The sequence below is a fragment of the Podarcis melisellensis genome (assembly GCF_964234715.1).
Source record: "Podarcis melisellensis genome assembly, chromosome: 4".
NCBI classification, from domain to species: Eukaryota; Metazoa; Chordata; class Lepidosauria; order Squamata; family Lacertidae; genus Podarcis; species Podarcis melisellensis.
Window position 1 is genome coordinate 98,903,625 of NC_138531.1, and position 22,273 is coordinate 98,925,897.

Consider the following 22,273-nt stretch of genomic DNA (forward strand, 5'->3'; position numbering starts at 1 on the left):
CGCGGTGAATGCGTCCACCCAGCAGACCCCGTTCCAGGCCAGTTACGGTTTTCATCCACGGCTGTTTCCGGATGTGCTGCCGGCATCCACGGTCCCTGCGGTGACAGAGTGGCTTCAGGAGCTCCAGTCCCAGCAACAGCTATTGATGGAGCAACTGCGCCAGGCCAAGGAGGTGTACAAGGTCCAGGCCGACCGCCACCGCCAGGTGGGGCCGGAACTCCACGTTGGTGACCTGGTATGGCTCTCCACTCGCCACCTCCACCCTTCTCGACCTTCGCGGAAGCTGGATGCCCATTTCACCGGCCCGTTTCCTTTCGTGGACCAGGTCTCGCCTGTGGCATTCCGTCTCCGGTTGCCCGCAACCCTGAAGGTTCACCCGGTATTCCACAGGTCCCTTCTGAGTCCGGTGGCCCCACCCGACGAGTTCCACCCGAACCGTCCCCGACCGCAGCCAGTTTTGGTTCAGGGGGAGCCTGAGTACGAGGTGGAACGCATTCTGGACTCCCGATACCGCAGGGGAAAGCTGCAGTATCTCATAGACTGGAAGGGGTATGGACCGGAGGACCGTTCCTGGGAACCAGCAGCCAACGTCCACGCGCCTGCCTGCCTCCGAGAGTTCCATGCGGCGTACCCCAGCAAGCCGGGTCCAGACCCTCGATTGGGGGGGGCTGGGAGGGGGGATGGTGTGATGGCCTGGGATTCCGATTCAGAGGCTGAACCAGAGGAATCCCAGCCTGCACAGGAGTCCCCGCCTCCAGGGCCGGCTGAACTGGGGCAGGGCCTTGATTCTGAAGCGCCTGCACCTGTGTCGGATCCTCAGGAACAGACACCAGGTGATTCCACTCTGGCTCCAGAGGTGGTTGAGGACTCAGTGCCTGCAAGTGAGTCTCCCCCTGGGCCCAGTAACCCTTTAGCCTTTCCTGAACTGCATAGACTCAGGGCAGAGAGGCGAAGGGAACTGGTTTCTCCCAGGAGGAGTGCTTGCCTTAAGGCCAAGAGAGGCGGGTCTCCTAGGGGCCGGGGCCGCCCCTGGCCTCAGAACAGATAAAGGCCAGTCGGCCCGGTCCCAGGTTGTGGAAGCAACGTCGTTGTTGAGTACCTGTTCCTGCCCGGACCCAGACCTGACTCTCTGGTGCTCCTGTCCCCGCCCGGCTTCCTGTTTCGGACTTCGCCCCGCTCCTTGTGGACTGATTCCAGGCTAGTGACCCAGGACCGGATTTTGACTACGCCTACGGTAACCTTCCCCCCGGGATCAGCACAAAACTTCTGTTTTGTGCTCTATTAATTCCAATTAGCAGTACTGGGGGTGGTTCAGATTCTGGGGCAGTGCTTTTGTCCAGCAGAGGGTGTCGCAGGGCCAGCCTACTTTCCCTTTAAAGCAAACTTGGGTCTCCAGCTTGTTTTGGCCTACGGCTCCCATCATCCCTAGCTAGCAGGACCAATAGGGAGGGATGATGGGAGCTGTAGTCCGGGAGCTGCTGGGGACCCAAGTTTGGGAAAGCCTCTTTTAAAGAAACTTTTGCGTTTTGCCCGGAAAGATGGGATCTGTCCACATTTGTATTTTCTTGTATTTTGTTTTCCTCATGACCTTTGTGAGTTTATTTTTTTATTTTTTAAGAGAAGGATAAAAGGTTGTGTTGGGGGGGGGGACACACCAAAAACTGGGGGGTGGCCTCCTCAAATATTTTATTGGGGGATGGGTCAAATTCCCCTAGGCCTTTAAGGGTTGTAGTCTATTACCTACACCCACAGGTCTCAGGATGGTTACAACATAAAAACACCACATAAAAACACAAAACATCACATGTTAAAAGGGCATTAGATGTATTTTTTAAAAATTATTTATTAATGTTCTTATGTTACATCGGTAAACATGATCATGTTACATCACAAGGCTTATTTTACTATAATTTTCAACATGTATACAAAGTTGACATGCTAAAAGAAAAAAAAGGACAAAAAATTATTCCAAAATCATATATGTACCACCACTTTGGACTTCCTGTCTATCCCGTTGTATATTCCTTTTTCACAAATGAATGTATTCTTATTATTGTATATTTCTTTACATTTTTTTCTAATACATTCCTATATCAATATGTACCCTTGGTCTTATTTCTCAACTCAGTCTCTTTCCAACGTCAATTGAATGCTAGCATAGATAGCGAAACTTTACTGTATTTTTTAACATATATCTATCCCGTTTTTAAATAATTTTTTGTTTTGAAGTGCCTCTCAGGCTATTTGTCAAGTGCACCATTTCAGCAAATTCTTGTAACTTGTTATGCCAGTCCGTTTTTGTCTTCCTTCCACCCCTTTCCCACTGTGACCGTTGCATATAGAAATACCTCTCTAAAGGCATTCGGGATGTCCCTGCCAACAATACGTAACAGAAATCCCTCTGGTCTTTTTAGAAAGGTTATTCCAAACACTTTTTTAAACTCATGATAAATTAAGGCCCATAATACTTTGATCTTCATACACATTAATTAGCCAAAGGCCTGGATTCTAAAGCTGTATAATGGTTTTTCCCACCTTTGTATGGATCCTTTGATGGGAAGTGAGATTGTGGCTCTGACTGAAGCTCTTTCCACATTCCACACACTGATAAGGTTTCTCCCCTGTGTGAATGGCTGTTCCTCACCAGGTTGTATCCCACCAGGTTTCAGTGATGCCTTTTATGTCATATTTAGTTTGCTGTACCAAGAGCTCAAGCTCATCTTGTTTATTACCCATGCTTTGCGCATTAGTGTACAGACATTGAAGTCCATTAATCATTCCCCCGTGTCTCTTATTTAAGGATTTTTTCCTCCCACCACTAGGTCTGCGTGCTGTTTGCTCCACTTGGTCTATGACATTTGGATGATCATCTTCATCAATTGATAGACTCCTACCTTCAGGAGCACTGTCTCCCTCCCCCACATTAGTCAGTTTAAAGCCCTCCTGATGAGGTTTCTGAGATTTTTAGCAAAAACATTCCTCCCAACTGTTGTGAGGTGCAGCCCATCGCTTGCCAGAAGTCCATCTTCAAGAAACTGCAGTCCGTGATCTAAGAATCCAAACCGTTCCTGTTTACACCATTTGCGAAGCCAGCTGTTCACTTCCACTATTTTTCTCTCTCTCCCTGGGCCACATCGTTCAACTGGGAGGACAGATGAGATGACAATTTGTGCATTTACGGTAATTGCTTCAATTTCCTGCCCAGAGCCTCATAGTCTCTTTTGATCTTCTGGAGGCTATTGCTTGCAGTGTCATTGGTTCCCACATGAACCAAGAGGATAATCCTATGGAAAGGGTGAATGTCTTCTAGAATTCTCTGGTGTCACCAGAAGAGGAAGCCGTTCTTTTCAGTTAGGTCTGTTATCAACTGCAGAGGATGAGTAGCCTTGGGAGCCTCTTTGGGAGATGGAAGTTTTGAAAGGACTGAATCCATGAGGGAGAGCTACGTGCTCTGAGATGGGGGGACCTTCGGGCAAAGGCCAGCAGAGAAGGGATGCTGTTGGCTGCTGGCTTCCGCTCTTCCCCATTGTCACAGAGGGCGTAACATCGGAGGTCCTGCGGGAGGAAAGATGCCTCAGAGTCAGGGGCCAGTCTGGGCCAAAGCGGCCCCCACCGCCCCCACCACGGAGTCCCTGACACTCCTGGGCCATGAGGGTTGCCAACTTTGGTTGTGGACCAAATTGGGGGTCAAACTGTCAGTATTTCATTCTCCCATTGCTAGTGTAACATGATATCCATGTTTACACCTTCTGTACTGTCTGTGTAAGAATGGAAGTCAGTCTGTAAATCACTTCCATCCTTTCTTCTCTTTTACTCTGACCGAGGAGGAGACGGCTGTGGAAGACAGCTCACGCCATGTTTCTTTGTTATTTTCGGCTGTAAATAAAGCTTGATGTCACATTTTAACACAGTTTGCAGGACATCTGCAAAGAGAAGGACATGGGGACAGGTGAGTCCGTCCCTGAGCACCTGGCAAGGCTATTCCAAGAGTTTTCTCCTGGATTCCAAGTCCTACTGCAGGGGAGGAGGGACATCCCAGGCCTTGGGGGCTAATCCTGGCCTCCTTCAACCAGAATGTGGCTCCCCAGGCTAACAAGATGGTCAATATCTGGTTTCACTCCACCCTTTTAAAATTTAAATATCAAAACAGATCCCAACTTTCAGAGCATGTAAATCACAGGAGTGGAATGACCGCTGCTCCACTCACAGAAATGGGACTATACCTCTTTCTCCCACCTTTAAGGTATACGTAAGTGTTATGTACTGACGTTCTCAGCCTGGGCCAGCAGGGGGATACTGTAGATAGTTTTCACTCAGGTCCACGTCAGTTATTTTAGGCGGGAAACCCTGGATTTGAGCTGTTTGCTGTTCAGTTCTGTCCAGCTTACAAATAAAGAGCTGCTTTGGAGAAATCGCTGTGTCATCTGCTATGTTCGCCCACAACTTAACAGTAAGGAACCTCAGCTTCACTCTTCAAGCCAAAAGACAACACTTTCCCGTCCCCAGGTGAAACCCCTGGCCTTCCATTGGTAGAACCGCCACCACACTTGTGGCGTTTACCTTAGCGCAGCACGGGGACTGACTGAGTGGGTGGCAAGATGCTTTCAGCCTCGGACACTTGGCGGGTTCCTGGCTGTGCAGGCCAGATTCATGACCCTGACAGGCTGGATTCGGCCCACGGGACATAGTTTGAGGACCCCTGGTCTATATTGACTGGCAGCAGCTCCCCAGAGTTTCAGGCAGCAATTTGGTCCAGCCCTTGCAGGAGATGTCAGGGGTTGAAGCTCTAGGGCTCCCCAAGCAGATGCTCTAGGGCTCCCCATATTTCCCTAGCCTTTCAACGTTATGCTATTAGCACCTGCTTCTTTGAAAAGGAGAACACTCTCCTGATCAATTTCAACAACAACAACAACAACAACAATAATAATAATAATTTATTTATACACTGCCCATCTGGCTGGGTTTCCCCAGCCACTCTGGGCGGCTTCCAACAAAATATTACAATACAGTAGTCCATCAAATATTAAAAGCTTCCCTAAACATAAAAATAACAACAATCCATTTTCAGTCCATTGAATTAGCAATTGAGCATTTCTGGAAAGGGAAATGACATTCTTTTGTTGCGTGCATAAGAAAGTATTACTCATTTATGATGAGAATAGGGTTTATTTATTTTGAACCTCGCTTGGTTCCTCCTTGGCAGCCAGTGCGATTGTTTCAGCAGGGCTGGAACTCAGGACCCGCTGCCTTGAGGGACATCTAAGAGCAGTTGGGCAGGGAGAAGGTCTCCCTTGGGAGGTGGGGGACTCTCCTTCCTTGGAGGTTTCTAAGCAGAGCTCGGACGGCCATCTGCCATGGATGCTTTAGCTGAGATTCCTGCATTGCTGGGGGTTGGACTAGATGACCCTGGGATCCCCTCCAATCTCTCCACTCCGGAATTCTAGGAGGAGCTTCCTTGCCTCCTGCAAAGCCCTTTTCCCTGCAGGCTCTTCCTCTGGTTTCTGGCCAAGGGAGGGAGATGATCAGAGTCCAGCCAAGAGCCTCACCCCCAAAAGGATATCTGGGCATGGGCCTAGCCAGGGGGGCAGCTGCCCCCCTAAATCCATAAAAAATAATAAGAATCTGAGGTTCTGCCAAGCGAGAGAGGGCTGAGCTGGGGGGACTCGGCTTGGCAAGGGTTAATGGGAAGTGAGCTCCCTTCCTAGAGAGGCCAGGAAGCAAGGGGGGCAGGTCCTCCAGAGGCAAGGCCCCTCCCTCCCTCCCCAGTCCTTTCCTTGCTTTGGGGTCTCTCCTGCAAGGGCTGCCTCGCTGTCCCCTCCTGGGATCTGGTGAGTCTCCTCTCTCTCCCCCCCAGAGGGTGCAGTGGGGAGACGGGGGGGGGGGTCCCAGGGCTGCAGCAGGGGAGGGTGCCTGGGGGGCCTGATGCGGGAGGGGCCAGGTCTGCCACGCTCTCCTTCCTGGAGTTCAGAGGATCCCAAACTCATCTGGCCCTCCGCCCCCCCCTTTCAGAGAAAACTCCCTTCTTTAAACAAAGGAGTCCCTAGGATTTAACTCTGTGTGACATCGCTCAGCCTCATTGCACAACAGAGGAAACATGTGCAAATGGTTTTCCAAAGCTGGACGAGGAGGTGGACTAGCCCCCCCCAAAAGAAAACCCCACGTGGAGGAAGGAAGGAAGGAAAGGTGGGAGAGAAAGGAGAGGAATAAAGAGAGGGATCCCAGCCCATAGTCTGGCTGCTGCATTGCGGACCAGTTTCCCAGTTGTCTCCAAGGGCAGCTCCCCAGGGAGGCCACTGCAGCAATCCCCTCGCACCCAGAGCATGGCATCCCAGGACCACATCCTCTCTGTCCCCAAGGGATTGTTGCTGGCAAACCAGCCGGAAATGGGTGCTGCTACTCACTGAGCCTCCAGGGACCTTGGCATGAATGGCTCTGTGTGTTTGTTAAGCTATCTAGCAGAATAATAATAATAATAATAATAATAATAATAATAATAATAATAATAATAAATTACCCGTCTAAATTTTTAGGCAGATGTCTTTGGCCCTGCCCACTTGGCCCTCAGGGGGTTGACCAGATATATACCTGGCCCTCAGAGCAAGGAAAAAGGGACCTACCCCAGGCATCTGTCTGGAGAGCGGCAGAGAGTCCAAGTGCAAGAAAAGGAGACAGAAGCAGGGGAGGGGGGGAGGAACTCCTGAGGACCCCCGGGTGAGGACCCCCACTAGAGCCAAGCATCCATTTTCACAAGATACAAACGATTCTCTTGTCTCTTGGTTCTGACTTCATGTCTTGACTGGAAGGCTGCAGAAACCATGTTGATTAATCTCCCAGAAATCCCTTCAGTTGCCTCCACATTTTGCCTTGCTAGAAGGCTAGAGACTTATTTCTTCTCCTCTTCCTCCTATTTCTTTTCAAGAAGATAGCTTGTGGTCTGGGATGCGGTGCAGTTCAGCCCTGGTTCCCAGCAAGACTCATCCATGCTTGCTCAGGGAAATATTTATTTTCCTGTCCTACAAATTTTGTAACAGAACAATGTATTTGCTTTGTAGGATTTGCTACAGCTTCTCATTTAGAAGGGCAGAACTTGTCAGAAGACTAAAGGGTTCCTTCCGATCTCTCAAAGACTTCCTGAGAGCACAGATGGATGAGCAAGATTCAGCTGGCCCTGAGGCAGGAAGAGGCCATGCCAGCCAAACTGGGAGCAGTGGGGGATTCTGGGAAAACCCAGTGCAGAAGATTCTGGGTGAGGAGGACACCCTCCGCTCAGAGGTGCAGAGTCAGCAGTTGAGGGAGTTCTGCTGCCAGGAGGCCAAAGTACCCCGAGAGGTTTGCAGCCGACTCTACCACTTTTGCCATCAGTGGCTGAAGCCGGAAAGGCACACGAAAGCTGAGATGCTGGACCTGGTGATCTTGGAGCAGTTCCTGGCTGTCCTTCCCCCGGAGATGGAGAGCTGGGTGAGGGAATGCGGAGTGGAGACCAGTTCCCAGGCGGTGGCCCTGGCCGAAGGTTTCCTCCTGAGTCAGGCAGAGGAGAGAAAGCAGGTGAGAGAGACTTCCCTCTGGATACTCCCAAGGGGCTCCAAACAGGTCAGAGAACATCCCATAATGGTCTGCTGATGGCCCATTCATTTTCTGGGAAAGCATCCATGGAATGAGATCTCACAGCCTTTCTCACCATTCTCTGTTTTGAATCCTTGTTTCTTTTTCAGGGAAAGGATCTCTTTGCGGAAATGGACCTGGATTCCTGTGAGGCAGAGAGGCCTCCGTTGGACACCAGAGAGAGGCCACTGGGTAAGGAGGAAGGTGGTTTTTCTCCACTGGTCTCATTCTGTTGGTTTTCCAACTCATCTGTGAGTTGTTTTCATCTTGCTTTGAGGGGAGACAGTTGGGAAGAAGGGTCCAGAGGAGGAGAGATGTATTTCTGCACAACTAACATATGAAATGGGCACAAACGTCCAAATGCTCTCAGCCGGAAAGGCTTTCTCAAAGTCCCATCTGTAGTAAGAGATGTCCTGTTTCACCTGTGAGAGAAGCAGGCACTCCAGGCGTCCTGATCACCTTTTCTCTCTTCCAGGTGACAGAAGGATGCCGGCAAGACCTCCTGATCAGTTTTTTCATGGGGGCAGAAGGGAAGCAGCAGCTGTGGAACCAGATCAGGTCAGGGGAAGCTGCCTTGTGGGGACAGAGGCTGAGGGATGGAGCAATGCCATGGACTGGTTGGGGACAGAGGAATGGTGGGAGGAAGCAGCTGGGGAACCAGGAAGGGAAGATGGCTCAGAGCCAAAGAAGTGGAGGTAGAAGAAGGATGGGTGGTCAGAGGAAGAAGAGGGAGAAGACTGGGAAGAGGAGGTGTCAGAAGCTGAAGGGCTTACAGGGCTTAGTGAGCTGGGAGACTCTGTGGCAGAATGCAGTGCAGAATCAGAGGCAGAAGAGGAAGGAGGCGAGTGGGAGAGGAAGGTCGAGAGGCAGAGGTGAGTCAGCATAAGGAAGAGCGATAGGTGGCTCCCTCTCCTTTTGCCAGAAGCCACCCTCCCTGCTTGCCTCTCAGACAGGAGACCCTGTGCATTGCAGGAATCTCTGCTAGATCATCCAAGACAGATGGCCATCCAAAAGAGGCTTATTTTATTTCCAGATTGATCACTGAATGCTCAGATTGGTTTCTAAGCAGTGGACAAATGAGAACAAATATTGGCCTGGATTCACCTAACCAGCCCCATCAGCTACAAAAAGGGGCATGCCCCCCATTCCTCCCCCTCTCCATATCCCCATGAACCCCTGGATTTTGGCTCTAGGGCATTGGGAGGGAACTCCGCAGAACAGCTCAGGAGGCGAGGAGAAAGTGGACCCTTCCATCAGGCAAACTGGAATTCTTGCGTAGGCAGAATGACATGGAAAACACAAGGTGGAGTACCACCTATTTGCACAAAGACGAATACCCATAATTAAAACTTAGAATAAAATAAGCATCCAGAATTAAAATGTGCAGCAAAGCAATCCTATTGAAACAACTCCCCTGCGTGAGTGCATGAGGGCCCTGCTCCTGCCACTCACCACCTGTCCCAGGCCTGGGCCTGACTGACCTCATAAGGACGGTTGCTGCTGCTGCTGGCCAGGAGGACTCGGAGTGGCGCAATGTTCTTTTTAAAATGTTTTTAGCATTTTCTTTTTTCCCTTTTGATTACTTTCTTTTGTGGGGAGTGGCATGGATGTTTGGTTGGGTTCGGGAATTAGATTTTTTTTTTATAAGGTTTTAATTTTGTTCTTAAGGGGAGGGGTTAGGGCTGCCAGGGCGTGGGTCCCAGCCCACAAAATAGCTGGGGCATGTTTCAAGTGGGGGGGATGCACTGGGATAACCGATCTCAGTGATCATGGGTAGGAGGAGGAGTTACGCTAAGACCAGACCATGCCATTACAGAGGAGACAGGTTTAGTCGTTGTTGGAGGACTATCCCTGCCTCCAGGTCTGGTCCTGACTGGACGGATACTAGAATCAGCAAGGGATACCCACATGACCTAAAGGTGCTGCTGTGCAATGCCAGGTCAATGATTCATAAAACCACTGCCATCCATGACTTGATCATGGATGGAGGACTTGACCTGGCATGTGTAACAGAGACTTGGTTGGATAAAGCTGATGGGCCTGTCCTTGCCGCTTCTTGCCCACCAGGTTTCTCTTACACAGCAACCCAGGCCTTGTGGGCGGCGGCGGGGGGGTTTGCAGTTCCATGGTCAGATCACTTCCTGGTGCAACTGGACTTCTCCGCGACCCTTCCCCTCTGCAGGGAAGTGGGACCGATTCGGATGGTCCGCCCTCGCCAGTTAATGGATCCAAATGGTTTCCAGAGAGTGGTAGGGGATGCTTTATCCCATGTTGATGGCCTTTCAGCTGATTCCCTGGTGGCCCACTGGAATGTGGAGTTAACCAGGGCTGTTGACTGGTTGGCCCCGAAGCGCTTCTTCGATTGCATGGAGCCTGGACAGCCCTGTGGTTTTCCACGGATCTGAGGGCAATGAAACAATCGCTGAGACGGCTCAAGCGCCGGTAGCGGATAACTCATTCTGAAGCTGACCAGACACAGGTTAGAGCTCAATGTCGAACCTACCAAGTGGCGGTAGTGACGGTGAAGAAGACTTTCTTTGCTGCCTTTATTGCATCTGCAGAAAACAGCAGCAGGAGACTTTTTCAGGTGGTTTGCAATTTAGCGGAACCACCTGCTACATCGGGGCCCAGTATGGGGCACATGATCTCCTGCAATGATTTTGCAAAGTTTTTTGCAGATAAAGTTGCTCAGATTCAGGAAGAGGTAGACTCCACCATGGAGCAGGGCGGGGGCGGGAGAGTGCTAGTGTCCTGTCTAGTCAAGATGCGTGGGATCAATTCCAATCTGTTACCTCTGAGGATGTGGACAGGCTGCTTGGACGAGTGAAACCAACCACCTGTCTCCTTGATTCTTGCCCATCCTGGCTTATAAAAGCTAGCCGGGAAGGGCTGGGCGATGGGTTTGTGGGGTGGTGAATGCTTCCCTATCAAACCGCTTATTAAAAAACCATCTTTAGATGCTGCCAATATGGCTAACTATCGCCCAGTCTCAAATCTTCCATTTTTGGGCAAGGTGATTGAGCGAGTGGTTTCTGAACAATCATAACATCCTTCTGGACCGTCTTGAGCGGCTGGGAGCTGGGGGCACTGTCATACAGTGGTTCCGCTCCTTCTTCCTGGGCTGTGTTCAGAAAGTGGTGGTGGGGGATGAGTATTCAGACCCCTGGGCTCTCACTTGTTGGGTGCCTCAGGGTTCTGTCCTCTCCCCCATGCTTTTCAACATCTACATGCAGCTGCTGGGAGAGATCATCAGGGGGTTTGGGCTGGGTGCTCATCAGTATGCGGATGATACCCAGCTCTACCTCTCTTTCAAATTGGAAGCAGTGAAGGAGGTGAAAGTCCTGTGTGAGTGTCTGGAGGCTGTTGGAGGATGGATGGCGGCAAACAGATTGAGATTGAATCCTGACAAGAGAGAAGTACTGTTTTTGGGGGACAGGAGGTGGACAGGTGTGGGGGATTCACTGGTCCTGAATGGGGTAACTGTGCCCCTGAAGGACCAGGTGCGCAGCCTGGGAGTCATTCTGGACTCACAGCTGTCCATGGAGGCACAGGTCAATTGTGTGTCCAGGGCAGCTGTTTATCAGCTCCATCTGTTATGCAGGCTGAGACCCTACCTGCCCGCAGACTGTCTCCCCAGAGTGGTGCATGCTCTGGTTATCTCTCGCTTGGACTACTGCAATGCGCTCTATTTGGGGCTACTTTTGAAGGTGACCCGGAAACTACAACTAATCCAAAATGTGGCTGCTAGACTGGTGACTGTGAGCGACCATCGAGACCATATAAACTGGTCTTGAAAGACCTACACTGGCTCCCAGTACGTTTCTGAGCACAATTCAAAGTGTTGGTGCTGACCTTTAAAGCCCTAAACGGCCTCGGTCCTGTATACCTGAAGGAGCGTCTCCACCTCCATCGTTCTGCCCAGACACTGAGGTCCAGTGCCGAGGGCCTTCTGGTGGTTCCCTCGCTGCAAGAAGCCAAGTTACAGGGAACCAGGCAGAGGGCCTTATTGGTAGTGGCACCCGCCCTGTGGAACGCCCTCCCAACAGATGTCAAAGAGAAAATTAACTACCAAACTTTTAGAAGACATCTAAAGGCAGCCCTGTTTAGGAAAGGTTTTAATGTTTAATAGATTATTGTATTTTAGTGTTTTGTTGGAAGCCGCCCACAAAGACAAATACCCATAATTAAAACGCAGAATAAAATAAGCACCCATAATTAAAATGTGCAGCAAAGCAATCCTATTGAAACAAAACCGCAATTAACAGGAAGGAAACAACGGAGCATTGTATAGCAGATCATATTTCTGCTGTCTCAGAGGAAGACATTTCCCTTTTTCTTTTAGGGTCCAGTGTGCTTTGAAGATGTTGCTGTTCGTTTCACGGACGAGGAGTGGGCGTTGCTGGATCCTGACCAGAGAGCTCTGCATAAGGACGTCATGGAGGAGAATCGTGGGATCGTGGCCTCTCTTGGTAAGGCTCCCTGTGGGATCGTCATATCTGCCTGGAAATTCAAAAAATACCTCAATGTGACCAACCTCATCTATTTTCACAGAGCTCAACAGCGCCCCCATAACACCTGGGAACCTAACACCCCCACAATAAAGAGTAAATTACAGTTTTTTCTTTGAACAATCTTCCTCAAATTATTCCTTTTTCTACCAGGATTGGGCTGGTCTGAACTTCTGAGGCAATCTTAAAGGTCAGCTTCAGAATTGTTAGGAAAGATAAGTAGCTTCAGGTTTTTGTTTTTGCTCCTGTCAGTCTTGGGTTGACCAAAGAGACGACGGACATTGGAGATGGAGGGGATGCCATGACTGGGCCAAACAAAATCCATCCCAGAGAAGAGTTAGGCTTATGGAATCTCAGGTAGTAGTAGCAGTGATGATGATGATGATGATGATGATGATGATAGTAATACAGTGGTACCTTGGTTTACAAACTTAATCTTTTCCGCAACAGGACAGTTGTTAAATCGAGGTACCACTGTAGTAATAATAATAATAATTTTTATTTTATAATTTTTATTTCTATCCTGCCCATCTGGCTGGGTTGCCCCAGCCATTCTGGGCGGCTTCCAACACATATATCATCATGAAACATAAATAATAATAATCTGATTCCATGTAAAAAGAACATTAATTTTAAAATGAACAACTTATACTAGTGGCCAAAATTGTGGAAACCTTTTGTGAAAAGTGTATTTCTGAGGTTTGATGGCTCCTAACGCCACTTTTGTGTGGAGTAATACCATAAAATTATATAGCAATGGAAACATCATTTAATGAAAAATGTAATTCAATGACTTTTATGAAGGAATATTTATTGGAGCAGCAGTCATAAAGAAAAAATGTGAAACCTTTGGTAACCATTGGTAACCTTTAAGCTTTCATTATGGCCTTACAACACCTTCCCATGAAGTGAACCAAATTTTTAGTTCTGCAGCTGTAATAATGTGAAACCAAGACTGAATTATTGCCTCTGTTAATTGGGCTTTATTGCTGGGTTGCTTCTGATTAACAAGTTTCTTTAATCGATTGCATAGCTGAATCATGCTGAAATAAATAAATAAATAAATAAATATGCTTCAGTATCTGGGAAAAGATCACCTGCAGAGCGCTTCAGTTTGGGCTCAAGCATTTCGTTTATGTATTTGGGGTGCGTTTAAAGTTAAAGGGACCCCTGACTGCTAAGTCCAGTGGCGAACGACTCTTGGGTTGTGGCGCTCATCTCACTTTATTGGCCAAGGGAGCCGGCGTACAGCTTCCAGGTCGTGTGGTCAGCATGACCAATCCTCTTCTGGCGAACCAGAGCAGCACACGGAAATGCCGTTTAAAACCAACCAACTTGTTAGCAATCAACCAACCAACTTGTTAGCAATCACGTAACACACTGACAAAGGTCAACCTAAGCATGTTGTGCTTCCTTTTTCTGCTTATTTGGCTATTATATTTGATAGAATACAGATAATTGAACAAACTTTCTTGGATTGCATTCTTGATTAAATTATCTTCCCACTGATATATAACTTTATAATATTACTCCAAAAGAAATGGGGTTATGAGCTATCAAACCTCTGAAATGCACTTTTTCCCCAAAAGGCTTCCACAGTTTTGGCCACTGTTGTTGTTGTTTAATCGCTTAGTCGTGTCCGACTCTTCGTGATCCCAGGGACCAGAGCACGCCAGGCACTTCTGTCTTCCACTGTCTCCCGCAGTTTGCTCAAAGTTTGCTGGTAGCTTCGAGAACACTGTCCAACCATCTCGTCCTCTGTCGTCCCCTTCTCCTTGTGCCCTCCATCTTTCCCATATAGCTTTAACTATATGGACCTTTGTTGGCAAGGCGATGTCTCTGCTTTTAAAGATACTATCTAAGTTGGTCATTGCTTTTCTCTCAAAAAGCAGCTCACATTCCAGCTCACATTCCAGTTTCCTTATCTCTCTTTGCTTGCTTTCATACATTCCAGCCTCTGTCAGCTCAGGAACAAAGCTGACATTTTTATTTCTACCCTGCCTGTCTGGCTGGGTTGCCCCAGCCACTCTGGGCGGCTTCCAACACATATATAAACATGAAACATAAATAATAATACTCTGATGCCATATAAAAAGAACATTAACTTAAAATGAACAACTTATACTGGTGGCCAAAATTGTGGAAACCTTTTGTGAAAAGTGTATTTCTGAGGTTTGATGGCTCATAACACCACTTTTGTGGAGTAATGTCGTTGTTGTTGTTTAATCGCTTAGTCGTGTCTGACTCTTCGTGACCCCAGGGACCAGAGCACGCCAGGCACTCCTGTCTTCCACTGTCTCCCACAGTTTGGTCAAACTCATGCTGGTAGCTTCGAGAACACTGTCCAACCATCTTGTCCTCTGTCATCCCCTTCTCCTTGTGCCCTTTCTTGCAGTCCATGGGACTCTGAAGAGTCTCCTCCAGCACCATAATTCAAAAGCATCAATTCTTTGGCGATCAGCCTTTTTTATGGTCCAGCTCTCACTTCCATACATCACTACTTGGAAAACCATGGCTTTATCGATACGGACCTTTGTTGGCAAGGTGATGTCTCTGCTTTTTAAGACGCTGTCTAGGTTTGCCATCGCCTTTCTCCCAAGAAGCAGGCGTCTTTTAATTTCGTGACTGCTGTCACCATCTGCAGTGATCGTGGAGCCGAAGAAAATAAAATCTCTCACTGCCTCCATTTCTTCCCCTTCTATTTGCCAGGAGGTGATGGGACCAGTGGCCATGATCTTCGTTTTTTTGATGTTGAGCTTCAGACCATATTTTGCGCTCTCCTCTTTCACCCTCATTAAAAGGTTCTTTGATTCCTCCTCACTTTCTGCCATCAAGGTTGTGTCATCTGCATATCTGTGGTTGTTGATATTTCTTCCAGCGATCTTAATTCCGGCTTGGGATTCATCCATCCCAGCCTTTTGCATGATGAATTCTGCATATAAGTTAAATAAGCAGGCAGACAATATACAGCCTTGCCGTAGTTCTTTCCCAATTTTGAACCAGTCAGTTGTACCATATGCAGTTCTAACTGTAGCTTCTTGTCCTACATAGAGGTTTCCCAGGAGACAGATGAGGTGATCAGGCACTCCCATTTCTTTAAGAACTTGCCATAGTTTGTTGTGGTCGACACAGTCAAAGGCTTTTGCATAGTCAATGAAACAGAAGTAGATGTCTTTCTGGAACTCTCTAGCTTTCTCCATAATCCAGCGCATGTTTGCAATTTGGTCTCTGGTTCCTCTGCCCCTTCTAAATCCAGCTTGCACTTCTGGGAGTTCTCGGTCCACATACTGCTTAAGCCTGCCTTGTAGGATTTTAAGCATAACCTTCTAGCATGTGAAGTGAGTGCAATTGTGCGGTAGTTGGAGCATTCTTTGGCACTGCCCTTCTTTTTTAAAAAAAATATATATATTATTTGGGTTTTTAAACATAAATGCAAAAGTAAAAACAGTATAACATATATCATAACATCTTTTCTTGACATCTTTGGACTCCCTCACGCCTCCCGCTCCCATTTGCATCATTGTCAGTTCTTGCCAGCAATTTATCATCTTGTTTACACTCTTGTGTCAAATTCATTTAAATATAATCTATAAATTCTCCAATAGGTTTATAATTTTTCCTCAAATTTACTTATCATCTTAATTCCTTCTAATTTAGTGGTGCACAATTATTTATGATCTAGCATCCTTTCTTAACATTCAACCAAATTACAGTGTTTTTTCAAATAAATCTTGAATTTCTTCCAATCTTCTTCAACCCTCTCCTCTCCCAGGTCTCGGATTCTGCCAGTCATCTCAGCTAGTTCCATATAGTCCATCAGTTGCATCTGCCACTCTTCCAGTGTGGGTAGTTCTTGGGTTTTCCAATTCTTAGCGATGAGTATCCTTGCTGCCGTTGTTGCATACATAAAAAATCTTCTGTCCTTCTTTAACACCTTCTGGCCGACAATGCCCAGAAGGAAGGCCTCTTGGTTTCTTGGTAAAGGTATACTTAAATACCTTTTCCAGCTCATTATATATCATTTCCCAGAAGGCCTTCACCTTAGGGCAGGTCCACCAGAGGTGAAAGAATGTTCCTTCATTTTCTTTACATTTCCAACATTTATTATCAGACAAATGGTATATCTTGGCAAGTTTAACTGGGGTCATGTACCATCTATATATCATCTTCATTACATTTTCCTTCAAAGCATTACATGCAGTGAAGTTCAGCCCAGTGGTCCACAACCTTTCCCAGTCCTCAAACATAATATTATACCCAATGTCCTGTGCCCACCTTATCATAGCTGATTTAACCATTTCATCTTGTATATTCCATTTTAACAGCAAGTTATACATTCTTGAAAGTACCTTAGTTTTTGGTTCCAACAATTCTGTTTCCAATTTCGATTTCTCCACCTGGAACCCTAACTTTTTGTCATTTTTAAAGACTTCTTTAATCTGAGCATAATGTAACCAGTCTCGCACTTTATCCTTCATTTTATCCAAACTCTGCAATTTCCAATTGTCTCCATCTTTTTCTAATATTTCCCAATATTTTGGCCATTTGGCCTCCATATTGGGTCTTTTTCGGGCCTTAGCTTCCAGAGGTGAAAGCCACCTTGTGGCACTGCCCTTTTTTGGGATTGGGATGTAGACTGATCTTCTCCAATCCTCTGGCCACTGCTGAGTTTTCCAAATTTGCTGGCATATTGAGTGTAGCACCTTAACAGCATCATCTTTTAAAATTTTAAATAGTTCAGCTGGAATATCATCACTTCCACTGGCCTTGTTATTAGCAGTGCTTTCTAAGGCCCATTTGACTTCAGGATGTCTGGCTCAAGGTCAGCAACCACACTACCTGGGGTGTATGAGACATCCACATCTTTCTGGTATAATTCCTCTGTGTATTCTTGCCACCTCTTCTTGATGTCTTCTGCTTCTGTTAGGTCCTTACCATTTTTGTCCTTTATTATGGTAATCTGTGTACAAAGTGTTCCTTTCATATCTCCAATTTTCTTGAACAGATCTCTGCTTTTTCCCATTCTATTGTTTTCCTCTATTTCTTTGCATAGCTTCTCTGAGGTATTCAAGTCCCTTCGCCACGGCAAGGCAGTGATCTATGAAGGGGATTTTGATCACTACTGTGTATCAAAGAAAGCAATATTCAACAATTCATCAGAATCCAATAATAAATATGTTGGTTAATGACAAACACAGGTAATGAACACATACCCAATTTGACGCGCAGTGTAAATTAATAATCCTGAGTTTCTCAGTGAAAGAATAAGAGCTTTACTGAGTTAAAATAAACTTCTTCATAAAAACATGGTTCCAAACAGTTTGACTGAGATTCCATACTGACTCTGCTCACAACTGAGGCGGACTGACTCTGACCGAAATCTTACAGAGAACACAGAGAGAAAATGGCTGCCAAGTCACATGTCAGAGTGACTCAACAGTTAGCAGTTAGGCCTGAATGACTTTAGTAGACCCAAATGATTGTGCAGTCCCAGCACTTCCCAGCCTGTTTCCTGCTTCTGCTCTCATGTGTCATATGACACAACTCCCTTCAGTTCTTCTCCATTTATTTCGGAGGCTCTAATCCCTTTTTGTCTCCATTGCAGATTCTGATGAATTGGAATTCGAGAACAAAGGTGACCGTGAAAAAATTCCCAGAGAGGAGAAGCCACGTAAAAATTTGGAGTGTGGAGAAAGCTGCAGTGAGAGCTCCCATTACACTTACCATCAACAAAATCTTATTGGAAATAAACTCTATCAGTGCATGGAATGTGGAAAAAGCTTCAGTCACAGCCAGAATCTTGCTTCCCATCAAAGAATTCATACAGGGGAGAAACCTTATCGGTGTGTGGTATGTGGAAAGAGCTTCAGTCAGAGCTCCCATCTCACTTCCCATCAAAGAATTCATACAGGGGAGAAACCCTATCAGTGTGTGGAATGTGGAAAGAGCTTCACTGATAGCTCCTCTCTCACCTCCCATCAAAGGATTCATACAGGGGAGAAACCTTATCAGTGCGTGGAATGTGGAAAGAGCTTCAGTCACAGCCACAATCTCACTTCCCATCAAAGAATTCATACAGGGGAGAAACCCTATCAGTGTGTGGAATGTGGAAAGAGCTTCAATCAAAGCTCCGCTCTCACTTCCCATAAAAGAATTCATACAGGGGAGAAACCCTATCAGTGTGTGGAATGTGGAAAGAGCTTCAGTCACAGCCACCATCTCACTTCCCATCAAAGAATTCATACAGTGCCCAAACCCTATCAGTGTGTGGAATGTGGAAAGAGCTTCAGTCAGAGCTCCCATCTCAGTTCCCATCAAAGAATTCATACAGTGGGGAAACCCTATCAGTGTGTGGAATGTGGAAAGAGCTTCACTGATAGCTCCTTTCTCACTTCCCATCAAAGAATTCATATAGGGGCAAAACCCTATCAGTGTGTGGAATGTGGAAAGAGCTTCAGAAACAGCCGCAATCTCACTTCCCATCAAAGAATTCATACAGGGGAGAAACCCTATCAGTGTGTAGAATGTGAAAAGAGCTTCATTCAGAGCTCCTCTCTCACTTCCCATCAAAGAATTCATACAGGGGAGAAACCCTATCAGTGTGTGGAATGTGGAAAGAGCTTCACTGATAGCTCCTCTCTCACTTCCCATCAAAGAATTCATACAGGGGCAAAACCCTATCAGTGTGTGGAATGTGGAAAGAGCTTCCGTCAGAGCTCCCATCTCACTTCCCATCAAAGAATTCATACAGGGGAGAAACCCTATCAGTGTGTGGAATGTGGAAAGAGCTTCAGTCAGACCTTCTCTCTCACTTCCCATCAAAAAATTCATACAGGCTTGAAACCCTATCAGTGTGTAGAATGTGGAAAGAGCTTCACTCATACCTCCTCTCTCACTACCCATCAAAGGATTCATACAGGGGAGAAACCTTATCAGTGTGTGGAATGTGGAAAGAGCTTCAGTCAGAGCTCCCATCTCACTACCCATCAAAGAATTCACACAGGGGAGAAACCTTATCAGTGTGTGGAATGTTGAAAGAGCTTCAGTAACAGCCCGAATCTCACTTCCCATCAAAGAATCCATACAAAGGTGGGAAAAACCATTATACAGCTTTAGAATCCAGGCTTTGGCTAATTGACGTGTATGAAGATCAAAGTATTTTGGGCCTTAATTTATGATGACTTAAAAAAAGTGTTTGGTATAACCTTTCTAAAAAGACCAAGGGGGATTTCTGTTAAGTATTGTTGGCAGGGACATCCCGAATGCCTTTAGAGAGGTATTTTTATATGCAACAGCCACAGCTCGGACTTAGGTGGGAAAGGGGTGGAAGGTAGACAATAACGGACTGGCATAACAAGTTACAAGAATTTGCTGAAATGGTGCAGTTGACAAATAGCCTGAGAGGCACTTCAAAACAAAAAATTATTTTAAAATGGGATAGGTATATGTTCAAAAATACAGTAAAGTTTCGCTATCTATGCTAGCATTCAACTGACGTTGGAAAGAGACTGAGTTGAGAAATAAGACCAAGGGTACATATTGATATAGGAATGTATTAGAAAAAAATGTAAAGAAATATACAATAATAAGAATACATTCATTTGTGAAAAAGGAATATACAACGGGATAGACACGAAGTCCAAAGTGTTGGTACATATATGATTTTGGAATAATTTTTTGTCCTTGGTTTTTTTTTCTTTTAGCATGTCAACTTTGTATACATGTTGAAAATTATAGTAAAATAAGCCTTGTGATGTAACATGATCATGTTTACCAATGCAACATAAGAACATTAATAAATAATTAAAGAAATACATCTAATGCCCTTTTAACATGTGATGTTTTGTGTTTTTATGTGGTGTTTTTATGTTGTAACCATCCTGAGACCTGTGGGTGTAGGGAATAGGCTACAACCCTTAAAGGCCTAGGGGTCTTTGACCCATCCCCCAATAAAATATTTGACCCAGTTTTTGGTGTGTGTCCCCCAAACACAACCTTTTATCCTTCTCTTAAAAAAATAAAAAAATAAACTCACAAAGGTCATGAGGAAAACAAAATACAAGAAAATACAAACGTGGACAGGTCCCATCTTTCGGGGTTCTGCGGGGCAAGGGAAGCTGCTGGGAAATTGAAGTACGGGCTCAAAGTATTACTTTTTTAAAAAGTTGCCCCCTTTATAGGCATTGCCATTCAAATGGCATGCATGCATCATGTGATTGATTGTGCAAGGCGGGCCTTACCTGGCCCCCCATCAATATTTTATTCAAGTCGGCAGCACTGGGTCGTGTGGTTTCCAAATTAGATAAAGACATGAATCTCCTTCCTTTGCACATGTTTCAGCTTGTCAATATCCTCATTTATTCTTTTTAAAATTTATTTGCGTTCATCTGAAGATTTTACAATGTAAATATAACCTCTTTTTTTGGGGGGGATGGAGTTACAAACTTTGGTGATCAGGGAACTGCTGTTGAAATAGTGCATTTCGATTTCAGTAAGGCTTTTGACAAAATCGTCTGTGATATTTATGTGAGGAAGGTGGTAAAATGTAGGCTGAATGAGGTAACTGTTAGGTGGATTTGACTGACCGAACCCAAAGAGGACTCTTTCATGGTTCCTCCTCATCCTGGAGAAAAGTGACAAGAGGGGTGCTGCAGGGTTCTGTTCTGGGCCCGTTGTTGTTCAACGTCTTGATAAATGACATGAAGGAACTGAGGGGATGCTCATCACATTTGCAGACAACACCAAAGGGATTATAATGGCGTCCTCTCTCTTCTTCAGCAACAGACAGGGAGACACAGAACAGTGCAAAAGCACAGCAGAGCGGAAGAGATAAGACTGACTTCCGTTCTTACACTTTCCAAGCCTAGGAAAGTAAACAGCTTCATGTTCAAAATGAACTTTCTTAAACACCCTTTTTGTTAGGTATCCCAAAACAAGCGCTGCCAAAAGAAAAATGAATATTATTTATGTATGCTACAACAGCGGCCAGAATCTTGATTGCACTATATTGGAAGATGGAAGAAATACCATCAAAGGAACAATGGCAAGAAAAACTGATGAACTATGCAGAGTTGGCTAAGCTAACAGATAAACTATGAGAGAAGGACAAAAAGGACTTCAAAAGAGTCTGGGAACCATTTACAGTCTATTTGCAGAAACAACAAAATGGACTGGATTCACTAGCAGGGTTTGAATAAACTTTCACAACTTTATTTCAGTAACAGATACTTTAGAGAAATTATTTGGGAAATTGCTTTTATATAAGAAAAGCAGGATACAACAAATAAAGCTAAATAACTCAGCAGAGGGGAAGTTGAGGGAAGTTCAGAGGAGGGGAGGGAAAACAATGGTAAATAACATGATGATTGAGATCTGTATTTTTATTTGTTATAAAATTCAATAAATATTCATTGAAAAAAGTAAACAGAAATGTGACATACTAGCCACATATCCAGCAACGGGAGGAGTGAATTGCTAACACAACACACATGATTGCAGGTGTTAAGGAAATGACATGGGGTGGCATATCTTTAAAGCTGTCATAATGTGAATTCTGGGCATCACTGAAGGAGAAGGGACGTGTCTGCAAGCATTGGAGAGTGAATTTTAAGTTATGGTGGGGTGGGGTGGGGTGATGGGCTGAAATTCAGCCAAGCTTTGCTCTTTGGTAGAAAAAGATGGAAGGATTGGTTTTCAGAGTTTGGAATAGAGTGTTAAGAAGTGGGAGGTGAAGGAAGTGATGTTTTGAAGCAGAGCTGGCGATATCAAGCATTTGAGTGATTATCTGGGGATTTTCATCACTTTGTCTGTTATTCAAATCAGACTTCAAATATGCTAAAGTCAAGCCAAAGTTTAAAGCGCATACAAATTCATAATTAGGTGGAATGTGCCTTGACCAAACTTTTATTACTGGCTTTGGTGGGAAAGTTGAGTTGTTGGGTTGTCTGAATGTTGAAGTTCTGATCTATTTAAAGTTTCAGATCCATAAGCCTGATGCTAAGCAAAAAGAAACAGGGAAGCATACCATTTCAGGTGGTTCACAATTTAGCGGAACCACCTGTAACATCGGGGCCCAGTACGGGCCACATAATCTCCTGCAATGATTTTGCAAAGTTTTTTGCAGATAAAATCGCTCAGATTCGGGAAGAAGTAGACTCCACCGT

General features: G+C 45.8%; 1 protein-coding gene across 1 annotated transcript in view; it reads left to right on the forward strand.

Moving 5' to 3' along the window:
* LOC309369088 (uncharacterized protein) overlaps positions 1-22,273 on the forward strand; it is an 84,134-nt gene that overhangs the window by 42,513 nt on the left and 19,348 nt on the right. Inside the window, exons 2-3 of the mRNA XM_081909736.1 lie at positions 7,053-7,545; positions 7,713-7,794. Of these exons, the coding sequence (XP_081765862.1) occupies positions 7,144-7,545; positions 7,713-7,794 (484 nt within the window). The 5' untranslated portion in view covers positions 7,053-7,143. The remainder of the gene's footprint in view (positions 1-7,052; positions 7,546-7,712; positions 7,795-22,273) is intronic.